We start from the raw sequence: 17,331 nt of genomic DNA on the forward strand, positions 1-17,331 counted from the left end.
GCAAGGCAAAAGACTATTATGCGCTTTGCAAAGAATTAACTCTCTTAGTTTTGAAACATCCGGAACGCAGATTCAATTATGAAATCTCAAGTAATCACGATCATCAATGCTAAAATTTTCTAATATGCCATTCTGAACCGTTTCTTTTTTCTTTGCCAAATTGTCATCATCTAACTGCACTACCTTGATCCGATCAAATATCACCAGTTTGTTATTTAATTCAATCAACAAGCTTCCATCGTCATTGATATTGAGTTGAGCAAACATTGCTCGCAAATCAACCGTTTTTTTTTCTACTCAACGTATCGACTACAACATTAGCTTTACCAGGATGATAATCAATAACGTAATCAAAATCTTTCAGAAGCTCGACCCAACGACGTTGTCTCAAATTCAAATCCTTTTGAGATAGGAGGTATTTGAGACTCTTATGATCAATATAGATGTGACACTTTTCATCGTATACGTAGTGTCTCCAGATTTTTAGAGCAAAAACCATAACAGCTAGCTCTAAATTGTGCGTCAAATAATTGTGTTCATGCACTTTCAGCTGACGAGACGCATAAGCGATCACTTTCTAGTCTTGCATCAAAACACAACTGAGACCGTTCAAAGAAGCATCACTATAGACCATAAAATCCTTTTCCGATTTTGGTAAAGTCAAAACCAGTACTTTAGTCAACATTTGCTTCAACTTCTCAAAACTTTCATGGCATTGATCGTTCAAGACAAATTGAACATTCTTATGCAACAGCTTTGTCATCGGCAAAGCTATCTTCGAAAATACATTAACAAATCTCCAGTAATAACCAGTTAGTCTAAGAAAACTATAAACCTCTGACAAAATCCTCGGTACTTTCCACTGAATAATTGTCTCGATCTTTTTCAAATCAACTTTAATTCTATCTGCTAAGATAACGTGACCCAAAAATACAACCACTCATAACTTGAATTCACACTTATTAAGCTTTCCATATAATTATTTCTCTCGTAACACTTGCAGAACAATTCTGATATGTTGCTCATGCTCGGATTTGGGATTCAAATAGGTCAAGATGTCATCAATAAAGACTACCACAAATTGATTCAAATACGGGTGGAAAATATGGTTCATGAGATCCATGAATGCCACCAGAGCGTTCATCAGTCCAAAAGGCATCACTAAAAATTCATAATGACTATAACGCGTCTGAAACGCCATTTTTGATACGTCACTGTCTTTCACTTTCAACTGATAGTAACCTGACGGAATTATCAACAAATCAACAGGGAAGGTTATATTCAGTATCACTAACGGGCATCTCCTACACACCTGATCTATTAACACAGATTGTCCCAACGGGCTAAACACCACTATCAATACTCTAGATGTCTCAGATTTTAAACTCCCCGATCTAACTAATTTAGTATTAACATATGAATACGAAGATCCAGGATCTATCAAAGCATAAATAGGTTCTGAATGTAATAAAAAGATACCTCTCACAACCTTATTAGCATCGCCATCCTCACTTGTCCGTAAAACATAAGCTCGGTTGGTGCTTGTAACGCGTAGGTTTGTGCAAGTGTACACAGTCGTTATCTAGTAATAAGTAAGTGTCTAGTTATCGTCTCCACAGGGATTGTATTTGTGCTAAGTCACTTAATTTGTAAAATTATATTAACAATTTGGTAAATAAAAACACAATATAGTTGAGAAGTGGTGATTAAAATATATAAAACTAAATGAAATTATCCCTAATGCAAATTATCCTAAGTATGAAAACTATATGAATGAAATAGATTTTAGTAAAGTTAAACACAATTTGCAACAATTATAACATAAATAAACTAGGACAATTACTTTAATTAAACTCAATTTATTATCAACATGCTTAATAACATTCGGAAAAATATTCCATGACAACTTGATCTTTCATGAATTTGGAAACCACATTAGGTCCTTTTAGAATCCTTTACTTAGTAAATACGTATTTTACTAATCCTTATTTTCTAAGGGTTTCTTAGCGTTCGTGTGAGGTAACAGAGACATGTCAGGTTTGAAACAATTTAATCACACAAATGTAAAAATTATGCAGAGAACAGAGCTTGGTCAGAGTTGTTTTGCAACCTACAATTTAATCTGGTCAGGATCTAAATTGAGCATGCACATTTCAATTATGGGTCCATTAGCCGTTGTCTGGTCAAGATCGTTCAGCTAATTCAGGTGCATTTTAATCACGTACGAATGAAATATAGACTTGATTTTAATTAAAAACATGATCGATTGAGGCACAAACATTATAAGCTTGAATCAAATAAATATTATTTAATCAAAGCAATCATCCTAGCTTAAATAAAATTAAGCTATCATTGTTGTAAACAAGAATAAAGAACACATAGCAAACATCTTTATATTAAATTAAAGAAAAGGAAGATTAAACCCAATTCAGAGTGGTTGTCACCCAAGACTCTAACTGACGAGACTCCTTTATTCTTTTGCTTTGGTCCTTTGTTGATGGCTCTCCAAGGTGGTCGACCAAGGTTCTTTAAGAGGCTTAATAGCTAAAATCTTTATGAAGAGATGATGCTAGAAGTGGGAATGGAAAAGGCTAAGAGAGTTTGGAGAAAAGAGAGAATGATCCTTGAGGGATGATGAATGAAGGAATGAGAGGGTCTTATTTATAAGTGAGGGAGGGGGATAGTTTACTAAAAATATGAGTTTTCATCTTTTGAAGAATCTTCCATGGGTGGTCGGCCATAAATTAAGCAAGTTGAGCTTATTTTTCCTTGATTTTTGGTCAATTTGAGTGCCACAACAACTCAGGACTGAGACTCGGTCAAGTGAAAATCTTCAGGTAAATCTCTAATTTCTTCAACTCTTCAAGGACCTTTTGCAACTAAACCAAAGAATGGTTTAAATAGATAGCCATGTGCAACCAAATTTTAGGTTGACTTGGTCTCCAATTTGGACGGTTTTGTAATCCAACAAAGCTATCAGACTTGTTCAAAATAAATCAACAAGTTAGAGGACCAAAGAGTTAAATTTATCCACTTTAATTAATTAATTAATCACAACCCAAAATCTTAATGAAATATTTTAAAATGAATTATTAAATATAATTTTATATTTTATTATTTAATTTAATTATGTGTAGCCCACTTTATGTCTTAAAAAATTAATATATTCAAATTAATATAAAATAATCCATTTATTGCATGAAAACTATATAATAAAGCATAAAATCACATTTTAATAATTTTTATGTCCTAATTTCATATTTTCACATATTTCATTAATTATTAAATAGTTACTTAGTTTTAATAACGGGTTTAAGTAAAAAGGTGATAAATTACATAGGAAAAATCCTATATATTTTTCCATTTACACACCCCCAAACTTATATAATTGCTTGTCCCGAGTAATGTTTATGCACAGCAAAATGTCTTACTAAGGAAAAATTTCTAATTGTGTAAGCAACATCAATCTTTGTCCCATAATCATGCATTAATAACTTCATGCTTATCGATCTTCTTTATTAACAAGTAACTCATTTGCAAACATTCCTTAAGATTATACTAAGCTTCAAAATATGCCAACATGAATCATAGTTTGCATGTATGTCACAGCCATAAATAACATTCTTCATTCAACATAATTTCCTATCAACTAAGCAAACAATCACAAGGCTTATTTATGATCTTCATATGTTGAACATAGGACTTCCTCTCCACTAATGTAGGGGACATAATCATCAAATCAATAGGTCTTTTATAAGGTTATAATGGGGCTCAGTTAAAGGTAGGAATTTTAAGAGATGGGACATTTCAGTTTTAAAAATCTTAACCTTTAACTTTGTGTTGGTCTTCTCGTAATACAACCTTTTTCTTTAAGTGAACCTTTGGAACACCCCCAAACTTATTTTGAACTCAAGCTCATACATTTTTCCTTTTTGAAGACTGAGCAAACTTTTCTTCACTCTTTTTTTTTAAGCATGAGCATATACATCTTTATAAAAATTTCGTCAAATGTTGAATCCCAAGACAACTTTAGTTAAGATAGGTGCACAAAATTAGGATAATTTTAAAAAGATGGTAATTGGCTTATAATGTAGGTTCATTGCAAAATAGGCCTTTAAGCTCAAAATTACAGTTTCAAGGGTCTAATATCCTAGGGTTGGCTTGAAAAGGCTCAAACGGTCCAAAGAAATAGTGCCTATATCATTTTAGATTTTTATGTCCCCTAGGATTTCGCCTCAAGAAAGTTACTAAGTCAATTCTAAAGATATAAACCTTCATGCATGTCTAATCTCAAAAGAAACTAAGTTTTCATGGCAAACATTACTAAGGCTAAAATCATACAAGCATTCCATTTTTCATGATAATATACTTTCACTTAGATAAAATCATCATTCATACTTGCATACAAACTATCATACAAGCATTCCATTCTTCATGATAATATACTTTCACTTAGATAAAATCATCATTCATACTTGCATACAAACTATCTTAGTAACAAAAATATCTCTAAACATTCATTTATTAAAACATACTTATGAAAGAAATAATTGAAGCATACTTGAAAAAATTTAAAGGTTTGAGCAATTTATTTGCCTTACCCCCTTTAAAAAGAAGCAATGTCCTCATTGCAATAACAAAGTAATGAATGAAAACTGAACACCAGGTACCAAGTCTTCCCTAATAACCCAATCCTAGACATGTTCATTCCCATTACCACATCACTTAGTCTTATTCTTTCTAAAGAAGTGTTAAGTTTGTTCATGCTTGCTATGTTTTATTCTGCAAAAATTAAATCCTAATTATGAAAGATATAAATTCCTAAAGACCTAAAAATAATTAAATAAATAACAGGATGAGAATCTCCCCTTTTATTTTTTGACTTATTCCCCTTGTCTTCTTTAGCTCCATCTACGCTTGCATCGTCAATATCTTCCATCCATGTCTCAAAGATAGCATCTAGGAACTCAGGAACAAAAGTATTAGAGATATTCTTAAAAGTATTTCGAATTGAGTCATCTCTAATTTTTGCATATTTCTAGTAAGTTTGTTGTTGATTGTGCATGAACTTGCACATATCCATCAAAATTGACAACTCCAATTTCCTTGAAGTACTTGCAGAAGTCGGCATGGAAGTTGTATATTCAAGTTCAAAACTTAGCTTGACTAGTTCTTCTTTTGGCTTAACCCTTAATTTTGAAATGTTCGGTTCCTTATCAGATCCTTTCTCTTCAGTGTTTGTAAATGAATTAGCTTCAGTTTCAGTTCCATCTGTTAACTCCTCTATATCCGGCTCAGTTGGCTCTTCTTGCTCACCTTGATTCAGTTCATGCACCCTTTCTACTAATCTTTCAAGATCATACTTTGTAATGCATCCTTGAACATATCGCCCATTCAGATTTGCTTGTGTTTTAACACGGGCTTTTAAACAAAGTGAAGTGATTAATGATAGGAAATAAGCACTTCTTGCCTTCTTTTTAGCACAATCTTGAATCTCCTTGAGAATAATTTTCCCAACATTAATGGACTTTTCTATCAAAATTGCATATTACAAAAGCATCTGTTCTATCAAGATGGTGGAGCTATCTGAGATAGGCATCTGTTCCATCAAGATGGTGGAGCTATTTGAGCTATCTGGATACACAGTCCACAGCAACTAAGATGTATTTGTTCCCATATGAAGAAGGAAACTGGCCTAAGAAGTCAATGCCCCATACATCGAACAATTCAATCTCCAAAATGTTTGTCAAGGGCATCTTATTCCTCCTTGATATATTTTCAGTCTTTTGGCATTTATCACAGTTCTTCACATAAGCATAAGTATCTTTAAATAGTTCCACTTGGAGATGAATGGGAATGATACAAGATCTCAGCAATCTCGCTTTCAGCTACACACTTTCGGATTATATTATCTGCACATTGTTTAAACAAAAATGGATCCTCCCAAAGATAATACCGACGATCATGAAGGAATTTTTTCCTTTCTTGTTATGTCATTTCTCAAGGAATTATTCCACATGCAAGATAATTGGCAAAATTAACAAATCAGGGTGTTTCATGAATTCGATTTACCTAAAATAAGTGTTCATCTAGGAAATTCTCATTGATAGGCACACATGACTGAGTTACCTCATCTTGCTCCAACCTCGACAGATGATTAGCTATTTGATTTTCGACACCTTTTCTATATTGGATCTCAAGGTCAAACTCTTGGAGTAAAAGTATCCAACAAATTAGCATTGATTTTGCATCTTTCTTTGTAAGTAAGTATTTAATGGTCGTATGGTCAGTAAATATTCTAACTTTGGTAGCTATAAGATATGAGCGAAATTTGTCAAAAGCAAAATCTATAGTGAAGAGTTCCTTTTCAGTTAGCGTATAATTGTGTTGGGCTCCTGTCAAAGTTCTACTTGCATAGTAAATAGGGTGAAATACTTTATTTCTTCTTTGACCCATCACAACTCCAACCGCATAGTCACTTGCATCGCACATCAACTCAAAAGGTGAGTTCCAATCAGGTGTAACGATTATTGGGGCTGAGATTAACCGCTTCTTTAGCTCTTCAAAAGCTTCCAAACATGCTTTGTTGAAATCAAACACTGTATCTTTCTCTATAAACAAACAAAACGATTTAGAAATTATTGAGAAATGTTTGATAAACCTTCAACAAAAATCGGCATGGCCTAAGAAACTTCTGACTCCTTTCACATTCATTGGGGCCAGTAATCTTTCAATTACGTCTGCTTTTGCTTTATCGACTTCAATTCCTTTTTTTGAGATCTTATGACCTATGACAATCCCTTCTTTGACCATAAAATGACATTTTTCCCAATTAAGGACAAGATTCGTCTCTTCGCATCTCTTCAATACCTTAGCCAAATTACTCAAACATATATCATAAGTGTTACCAAAAACATAAAAATCATCCATGAAAACCTCAACAAAATATTTAACCATATCAATAAATATTGCCATCATGCATCGTTAAAATGCTAGCCGATCTAACATTTGATCCATAAAAGGCAACGAAAAATGGTCCTTCCTAATGGATTTGGTCAACTTTTTGATCAATACAGATTCTCCAACCGATAACAGTTCTCATTGGAATTAACTCGTTATGCTCATTTTCAACAATCATGATTTCACCTTTCTTTGGCACACACTGCACCGGACTTACCCGTGAACTATCTGAAATAAGATAGATGACTCTTGCATCTAACCATTTGATCACTTTCTTTCTCACAACTTCTTTCATAATAGGATTGAGCCTTCTTCGCCCATCAATTCGAGCTCTTTCACCTTCTTCTAAAATAATTTTATGGATGCAAAAAGAAGGGCTTATACCTCAAATATCAGCTATGGTCCAACCAATTGCTTTCTTAAAGTTTTTTAGAACAACAATTAGTTGCTCCTCTTAAGCTTTCGCCAGTTCCACTGAAATAATCACAGGAAAAGTAGAACAATCACCTAAATAAATGTATTTGAAATGGGAAGGAAGTAACTTTAGTTCGAGTTTAGGTGGTTCTTCAATTGACAACTTGGGTTACACAAATTCTCTGACTTCCAACTCCAAAGGTTCAAACTGTATGGATTGAATAAAATTTCTCAGATTGTCTTCCATCAAAGCCATGTTTTCTTCACCTTCTTATCCTCTAAAGAGTCAAGATCTAAGGCTCTCTGCAATGGATCTTCTTTAAAATTGCTTTCCATAGAAACCAAGGTTTCTATCTCTTCCATAACTGAACACTCTTCTACCGAATTGGGAAATTTCATCGCTTTAAGAATGTTAAACATTACCTAATCGTTTTGAACTCGCATAGTGAGTTCTCCTTTCTACACATCAGTTAATGTTCTTCCCGTGGCTAAGAAAGGTCTCCAAAGGATGATCGGCACTTCCTTGTCTACTTCAAAATTTAAGACAATGAAATTAGCAGGAAAAATAATTTTATCGACTCTTACCAAAACATCCTCGATCTTTCCTTCAGGATATGCTAAAGATCGATCCGCTAGCTGAAGTGTCACAGTTGTAGGTCTTACTTCACCTATCCCTAACATCTTGAAAATAGACTTAGGCATCAAGTTGATACTCACTCCTAGGTCACACAAAACTTGACCACAGTAAGGTTCACCAATGTTACAGGGTATAGTAAAGCTTCTTGGGTCTTTCAATTTCAGTGGCAGTTTGTTCTGCAGGTTCCTTGCAGTCTATTACGTAGCTCCGTAGCTAACTGACCCATTTGGCTTTCCAAATTTTTCAGTGTTGCTACTTGGCTTTGGATCAAAGCTTCATTCTTTGCCATGTATACTTTCAACAAGTTCTCCAAACTATTTGATGCCTCAGCTTGAGGTGGTTTTGGAGCTTGCTGATTAAACCCTTGAGATTGGTTGGGTCTTTGCTGCAATAATTTGTTGTTCAGTCTATTTCCTTCATTACTCCAAGAAAAGTTAGGATAATTACGCCATGAAGGATTGTAGAAGTTGGACTGGGGTCCTTGTCCACTCCTATTTTGGTACTGGTTCCCCACATAGTACATTGACTCGAGATTTGATGAACAATTCCCAAAAGAATGACCTTCCCCATAATACACACAGGAAACTACTTCAAACAAACTTGGTGGCTGAGTTGCAGAATTATTAGTACTATTAGCGGTTAACTATTTTATCATAGAAGAAATAGACGATACCTGAGCTGATAACGAAGTGAGGGCATCAACTTCATGAACTCCGGCTACACGTCTTCCTAAAGTTGTTCCAATTGTTGACCATTGATAGTTATTACTTGCGATCCTCTTGATGATCTCATAAGTCTCATTATAAAGGCTTAGACAAAATTGCACCATTCGCGAAAGAATCTACCATCAATCTTTTATGTGCATTAAGACCATTATAGAATGTCTCCAACTGGATACAATGAAGAGTCCCATCATGAGGACACTTACGAAGTAACTCCCTGAACGCTCCCAAGCCTCATACAAAAACTCGTCATCCAATTGTTGGAAAGTTGTGATCTCGTTCCTTAACTTAGCTTTTTTGCTAGGTGGGAAATACTTAACCAAAAATCTCTCTGCTAATTCTTGCCATGTAGATATAGAACTTGGTGGCAAGGAATTCATCCATGCTCGTGCTCGATCTCGCAACGAGTACGGAAACAACTTCAACCTCAATGCATTGTTAGTCACACTGGCTATCTTGAAGGAATCACTGACCTCCATAAACAATTGAAGGTGGATATGTGGATCTTCCGTGGACATAAAACTAAATTAGCCCACCGTTTGTAGCATTTGAAACATCACTGGTTTCAATTCAAACTGGGTTACCTCAATATCTGGCCTTCTAATTCTTGGGTTTAACTCACTGAAAAGTGGCACAACATATTGTTTGATGTATCGATCTCTATCATCGGTAATGAGGATAGGATATCATACATGATCGACTTCATTACCTTGGTCTTGGTTCTGATTCACAAGGTTCATCTCGACTTGTCTTTGAGCTGTTCGTTCATGTCTTCTTTCTCTGAAAGTTCGCTCAATTTCAGGGTCTACAGGGAGTAAATCTATAATTCAATCTATGCTCATAAACACCTAAAATCAAAATCACAAAAATTAAAAAGAATAAGTTAGTAATGTTAGAAATAAATCAAATTGAAAATAAATAATTTTACGAAAAAAATGACTATGGCAACAGTTGACAATCCTCTGCAACAGTGCTAAAAACTTATAACACGTAGGTCTGTGCAAGTGTACACAGTCGTTATCAAGTAATAAGTAAGTATCGAGTTATCATCTCCACAGGGATTGTATTTGTGCTAAGTCACTTAATTTGTAAAATTATATTAATAATTTGGTAAATAAAAACACAATATAGTTGAGAAGTGGTGATTAAAATATATTAAACTAAATGCAATGATCCCTAATGCAAATTATCATAAGTATGCAAACTATATGAATGAAATAGATTTTAGTAAAATAAAACACAATTTGCAACAATTATAACATAAATAAACTAGGACAATTACTTCAATTAAACTTAATTTGTTATCAGCATGCTTAATAACATTCGGAAAAATATTTCATGGCAACTTGATCTTTCATGAGTTTCGAAACCACATTAGGTCCTTTTAGAATCCTTTACTTAGTAAATACGCATTTTATTGATCCTTATTAACTAAGGGTTTCTAGCATTCGTGTGAGATAACAGGGACATGTCAGGTTTGAAACAATTTAATCACACAAATCTATAAATTATGCAGATAACAGAGCTTGGTCAGAGTTGTTATGCAACCTACAATTTAATCGGCTCAAGATCTAAATTGAGCATGCACATTTCAATTATGTGTCCATTAGCCGTCGTCTGGTCAGGATCGCTCAGCTAATTCAGGTGCATTTTAATCACGTATGAACGAAATACAGACTTGATTTTAATTAAAAACATGATCGATTGAGGCAAAAACATTGTAAGCATGAATCAAATAAATATTATTTAATCAAAGCAATCATCCTAGCTTAAATAAAATTAAGCTATCATTATTGTAAATAAGAACAAAGAACACATAGCAAACATCTTTATATTAAATTAAATAAAAGGAAGATTAAACCCAATTCAGAGTGGCTGTCACCCAAGACTCTAACTGACGAGGCTCCTTTGTTCTTTTGCTTTTCTCCTTTGCTGATGGCTCCCAAGGTGGTCGACCAAGGGTTCTTTAAGAGGCTTAATAGCTAAAATTTTTATGAAGAGATGATGCTAGAAGTGGGAATGGAAAAGGCTAAGAGAGTTTGGAGAAAAGAGAGAATGATCTTTGAGGGATGACGAATGAAGGAATGAGAGGGTCTTATTTATAGGTGAGGAGAAGAGGATAGTTTACTAAAAATAGGATTTTTCATCTTTTGAAGAATCTTCCATGGGTGGCCGTCCATAAATTAAGCAAGTTGGGCTGATTTTTCCTTGATTTTTGGTCAATTTGAGTGCCACAACAACTCAAGACGGAGACTCAGACAAGTGCAACTCTTCAGATAAATCTCTAAGTTCTTTAACTCTTCAAGGACCTTTTGTAATTAAACCAAAGAACGGTTTATATAGACAGCCATGTGCAACCAAATTTTGGGTTGACTTGGTCTCCAATTTGGACGGTTTTGTAGTCCAGCAAAGTATCAGACCTGTCAAAAATAAATCAACAAGTTAGAAGACCAAAGCAGTAAATTTATCCACTTTAATTTGTTAATTACAACCCAAATTATTAATGAAATATTTTAAAATGAATTATTAAATATAATTTTATATTTTATTATTTAATTTAATCATGCATGACCGACTTTATGTCTTAAAAAATATAATATATTCAAGTTAATATAAAAATAAGCCATTTATTGCATGGAAACTATATAATAAAGCATAAAATCACATTTTAATAATTTCTATGTCCTAATTTCATATTTTCACATATTTCATTAATTTATTAAACAATTACTTAGTTTTAACAATTAATTTGAGTAAAAAGGTGATAAATTACACGGGAAAAATAATATATATTTTTCCATTTACAACGCTATGGCTTCCGACTGATGAGTAACAACATTATTTCCCTTCCTAGTACCACCTCTCGAAAATGAACCACCTCGACTCGACCTGCGACCCCTAAGTGCAGGCACAGACCTTTGAGAAGTAACAGGGGTAGCATTCTCATTCTTCGAACACTCTCTAACAAAATGCTCCATGGATCCACAATGAAAACAACCTTAAGTTAACTTCCAGCATTCACCACAGCGGTTTTTCTCGCAATGGTCACAAATCGGAATATTAGTATCCCTAATTTAACCTCGCACACTACCCATGGACACAGTCGGTTGTCGATCATGATTTCTATTAGTTCTTTCTGACTTAAAATTAAGTTGTGGATTTGAGATAGCAGCTCTTGGACATTTTTCAATAGTACAAGTAGTCTCAGCCTTTTTATCAAGACCCAGAGCTTGTTCTTCCATTCTTGCCCGTTCAACTAAATCAGCAAACTCAGTAATTCTATTCGATACTAACTGTACTCGAAGCTCATTGCTTAAACCACGCAAAAATCACTTGTAGGTTTCAATCTTAGTCGGCAGAAATTCAACGACATACCTACTAAGCCGCGAAAACTCTCATTCATAATCAACCATAGACAATCCACCTTGTTTTAGCATAAAAATTCTTGTCTTCTATCATCAATATACAGTTCACCCATATATTTCTTTTGTAATTCCGTTTGAAAGAATTCCTAATTAGCTTGATTTGTAGACACGTGGCATGTCAATGATTGCCACCAGGTATATGCTTCTCCTTGCAGTAGAGAAATGACACAAATTACGCTTTCAATCGTAAGAATTCGGTCGCATCGTATCTACATAACTCCTTTATCAGAGCTCAATGGACAGGAGGTGCGGATGTCGTAACGGATGTAGTTCTCACAACACGCTGAAGAGCATCAGCGATAGCCCGAAGTAAATGTAAGCCACCTCCTCCCTTAGTGTTACATCGCTCAACATCAGGTTGTTCAGCACTAACTGGATTAACACTCAGTGTTACTAATTTGACTCCATCAAACTCATTAGGGACCTCATCTCTGGAATACATCTCTTGATCAACATCATTATTATAGTCATCCAACATTTTCAACTATAAAACAAAAACAAATATATCAGCATCCAAATTTCGACTCAATTCGACTCAATTATGGCATGTACCTGTAGAATAAATTTTGAGCTCAATTTAGTTCGTGAATCGACTAAACCTGCAAGCTTTGATACCACTAAATGTAACTCTCGTAACCCGTATCCATCACCAGAATAGAGTTTTAGAGCATTACCAAATAATCATAACCTACAATAGTCATTTCAAAATATTTCAATAATCATAACATAATCCATCATTAAACATGCATATCGTCCCATATTCAATCCCTCGAGGCCTTAGAATCAATTTACAAATGGTTTGGGGCTAAATCAGGAACATTTGAAAATCTTAAGAAATAGTTAGAAAAATTTCAACTGCAAGGGTCACACGACCGTGTTACTCACACGGCTGAGACACATGCCCGTGTCTCAGGCTGTGTAACTCTCAAAATAGGGACACACGGTGAAGTCCCAGTCCGTGTTTATGCCCATGTAACTCTCTAACTCCGGTCACACGGCCAAGACACACGCTCATGTGCCAGGCCGTGGGCTAGCTGACTTGCTCCCTAAGCACTCATCAGACGACACACGACCGTGTCGCCCAGTTATGTGTCTCACACGGTTAAGTCACACGCTCGTGTGTCTGGCCATGTAGACCTAAAATGTACCAACAATTTTATCATTTCCTACTTGCTTGGGCATTAAGCATCTTAGAAAACAATCAATAACCTATCCAAAATACGATCAAACATACTCCAAACATGCCAAAACAATCATCTTAGGTGCCTAACCAATGTACCATCATTGGTACCAAGTTTATTACATCAAAGCATATCAACATGGCATCATTCAAAAAAAAGTTTAAAACATTTCATAATCAGTCAATTTGTCCTAGCTTATATCTACCTAAAACATCAAACTTAAATTCACAACACCTAACAAGTCTTGGTTTAAATCAACATGCCAAATTGTGGATCCAAACACAAACATAAGTTTATATATACACCAAACCAACATTATACTTAAACTCAATTACATCACATAAACCAAACACATCCTGGGTAAATGCCATTATAAAAGATAAACATCACCACATTTGAGATCGGGATCGTTGTTGGATGCTGAGTCGACGATTAACAAAGAAGTACCTAACATGTGCTTGGAAAACAAAATCGTAGGCTGAGTAAAACCCAGTTATATTTGTATAATCTGAACATTTAAAGACATAAAGATGCATGAATGTTCAATTAGAATTGTATAATCACATTACTATCTACAAGCAATTGTAATTTATCACCAGCTCAATTTTATGCATAATACCACATTATATCATGATGTGCTCAACTTTACAAATATTCTTCCATTATTTGATTTAACATACAACTCAATTAACACCACTTGCTATAAAAATAGCTTTTAATAGATCATTCAACATTTCATTTAACAATGGCATAAACCAACTATATTCAATCCATAAGTACATTACTCATATATCTCATTTATGATTACAACATTTTCACCTTTCATAATCAATCCACTTTTCCATTTCCAATTAAGATATTTTGCCATTTAAATATCGATCATAGAAATTATTATTTAATTACCCCTATTAACACGACTCAGACTCTAACGGATACATGGATCTAACCGACACACTAGTTTGGCACCAAGAGCCTCATCGGATAAATAATAAGTAATAACTGAGCCAAGCGCAACATAAATTGACACCTAGTTTCTTATCGATTAAGCCGAAGCAAATTGGCACCCAGTGCCTCATCAACTCGAAGTTGAAACAATCCCTAAACTCTCCCTATCCTATGGCATGCCATATATATCTGACTCAACCTGATACAGTTAATAGGGTTTCCTTTCATTTTTCAAATACAACTAATATCCAATTTTCATATTTGCACATATATTCATTTCAATTAAATAATCAATACATTCATAATCTATATACCAATTCAATCCATTTCAATCAACTATAATTTCAATTCACTATCAAAGTGCCAATATACTCACCTCAACCACTTACCATATGCATTAAATCAAAATACAACAATTAACAACTACGTTCAGATTTATAGAAATACAAATTGTGGATTCTGAGCTATTCGACGTTGATTTTATCCTTCACCATTTTAGTCGAGGATCTGGTATGACATTAGCTATGGAGTTAAAACAATTAAAATACATCAATACAACACAATTCAATTTCACATTGAATATTTCAATTTTTACTCAATATTTGCTTAAATTCCAATTTAGTCCTTAATTCAATACTAATTTTTATTCTTCATAATTAACTCTATATTTTAATACAAATTTCGCTTTAAACTAAATTTAACTCCCTGTTTGCAATTAAACCCTTGACTTTTAAATTTTTTATAATTTAGTCCCTATTACTTAGAATTTGTAATTTGTTCCACAATTTAATTCTTTTCCATTTCTAGCTTAAAAATCTATCAATTTAATCCCTAATTCTAAGACTATTCAACATTCTTAACATTTAAAATCTTAATCAATTTTAAAATTTTGACATGGGTCTAGTATACTTAACACCGGGATTCCAAAAATATAAAAATTATAAGAAAAGAGACTAAATTGACTAACTAATTTGAAATTGAACCTTAAAGTCCCTAGGTTTGCCGTCGATTTCCTTCTTTCTTTTTCTTTCTTCTTTTTAATTTGCATGCCTCCACTTTCTCTTTATGTTTTTATTATAATAACCATTATTATATAACTTATAAATATAAATTTTATTTCATTCATTAAAACATATAATATAAATTAAATTCTCATATATATATAATACAACCATCAATGTCATCCACTTAAAGAAACAAAGGTATAATTATTTCTTTAGTCCCTTTAATTATTTTTAATCTTATAATTCAACTTTTACTCTATACGCGATTTAGTCCTTATACTATAATAATTATTAATTCATGCAAATTCACTTAATCGAAGTCTAATTAACTACACAACTAAAATAAATATTTACGAGTCTGATTTATGGGAATGGAGTCCCGAGAATGCACTTTTTGACACCCTAAACTCTAGGGTCGTTACAGGTGTTGTTCTTGAGACTTGTAGACACACAAAGACTTAGAATGATAGCTTTAATTCTAGCTCTCGAAAGAAGTAGAATGCAGTAGTTATACTCTGAACAGTAATTTGGTCAAGATTTTTCCATGAAATTATTATGTTATTAAGATATAATCCAAGTAATTCTAACCTTACCATCAACAATGTCAATTCTTTTAACTTTGTCTCGTAGAATTGCCACAACATTTTACTAATTGTTTGATTTTTATATTTCATACATTAGTACTTCACTTCAAGTTTTAATTTTGTTTCCTTTGCCATAATTAGAATAGTTTATATTCACAACTCAACCATCTTTTTACCTATTCTGATCCCTGTAGATACGATCTCACTTATCACTTTATTACTTGATTCGCCACTTATACTTGCACATTCACATTACATATTCACACATGAAAAGTTTTTGGCACCATTGTTGGATATCGATAAAATTGGTGAATTTTGGTTTGTTTTTATCTATTTAATTTTGTTGGTTTGAGCTTCTTTAGCTTCTTTTGATTCTTTTTTAGGTTTGTTGCTAGTTTATGAGTAGAGGTATTCCTGAGAACAAAGAGTATCATTTTGATCCTGAAATTTAGAGAACCTTGAGAAGAAAGAGAAAATAATTTCGAGAGATAGAAATGATTGGAAATGATCTAGGTAAAGAACATCCATTGAATCTGAATGGTAGGGATGTTGATATTCCACGTGTGATAGATGATAGAGAAAGAACCATTAAAGAACATGTAGTGCTAATCTTAGATTATTTGAATCCAAGGATTGTCAGGACACATATTCAAGCTCAACATTTTGAGTTGAAACCAATGATGTTTCAAATGCTACAAACAGTAGGATGGTTTAGTGGATTACCTACTAAAGATTCGCAAATACATTTAAGAATCTTTTAAGAGGTCTGTGATTCATTTAGGCAATAGGGTGTTCAGGAAGATGCCCTAAGACTCAAGCTATTTCTTTATTCATTGCGAGATCATACCAAAGCATGGTTGAATGCTTTACCATTAGGAACGGTGGCATCTTTGAATGAACTTTATCAAAGGTTTTTGTTGTGATACATCCCTCCAAATAGGAATGTCAAATTGAGGAACGATATTACATCTTTTTGACAATCTGAAGATGAAACATTTTATGAAGCTTGGGAGCAACTCAAGGAATTAATCAAAAAATGTCTGATGCATGGTTTTTAGAACTAGACTCAAATGGAAATGTTTTATAATGGACTGAATGCACATACAAGAATGGTAGTTGATGTATCTTTCAATGGGACTTTGCTAAATAAATCGTATAATGAGGCATATGAAATTCTGGAAAGAATAGCTAACAATGATTATCAATATCCAACTACAAGAGTGGGTACTAGAAGAAGAGTTACTAAAGCTACAGAGCTTGATGTGAATACTTCCTTAATATCTTAGGTATCATCCCTAACTAATATGATTAAAACATTGAAGACATCAACTGTAGTGCAGGAAATGAAAGCAGCAGAATTAACATGTGTTTATTATGGGGAAGATCATGTTTTTGATAAATGCCCAACAAATCTAGCTTCAGTATGTTAAATGGGAAATTTCAATCGAAAAAATAATCC

General features: G+C 33.6%; 1 protein-coding gene and 2 non-coding genes across 3 annotated transcripts; 1 reads left to right on the forward strand and 2 right to left on the reverse strand.

Annotated features, from left to right (window-relative positions):
• Positions 1-979: 979 nt before the first annotated feature.
• LOC107908107 (uncharacterized) lies at positions 980-11,711 on the reverse strand. The gene is made up of 5 exons (XM_016835373.1): positions 11,539-11,711; positions 11,092-11,153; positions 9,443-9,538; positions 5,116-5,421; positions 980-1,242 (listed from the first exon to the last, which is right to left on the reverse strand). The coding sequence occupies exons 1-5, from the start codon at positions 11,709-11,711 to the stop codon at positions 980-982; spliced, it is 900 nt and encodes a 299-aa protein (XP_016690862.1).
• LOC121215174 (small nucleolar RNA R71) lies at positions 8,918-9,023 on the forward strand. The gene has a single exon (XR_005910903.1). It is a non-coding gene; the product is annotated as a small nucleolar RNA R71 (small nucleolar RNA).
• Positions 11,712-16,819: 5,108 nt separating the features above from the next.
• LOC121215002 (small nucleolar RNA R71) lies at positions 16,820-16,926 on the reverse strand. Its single transcript, XR_005910737.1, has one exon. It is a non-coding gene; the product is annotated as a small nucleolar RNA R71 (small nucleolar RNA).
• Positions 16,927-17,331: the final 405 nt, after the last annotated feature.

Source organism: Gossypium hirsutum, chromosome D02 (genome assembly GCF_007990345.1).
Source record: "Gossypium hirsutum isolate 1008001.06 chromosome D02, Gossypium_hirsutum_v2.1, whole genome shotgun sequence".
NCBI classification, from domain to species: domain Eukaryota; kingdom Viridiplantae; phylum Streptophyta; class Magnoliopsida; order Malvales; family Malvaceae; genus Gossypium; species Gossypium hirsutum.

Excerpts from the sequence above, each read along its gene's own strand:
- LOC107908107 (XM_016835373.1), bottom strand. The coding sequence starts at position 11,711 with ATGGAGCATTTTGTTAGAGAGTGTTCGAAGAATGAGAATGCTACCCCT. Across the intron at positions 9,539-11,091 it reads CCAAGTCAACCCAAAATTTG|ACCCTGAAATTGAGCGAACT; the intron begins GTTGCACATGGC and ends TACTCCCTGTAG. Across the intron at positions 1,243-5,115 it reads TTCCATGCCGACTTCTGCAA|GTTACTATCAGTTGAAAGTG; the intron begins GTACTTCAAGGA and ends TAATTCCGTCAG.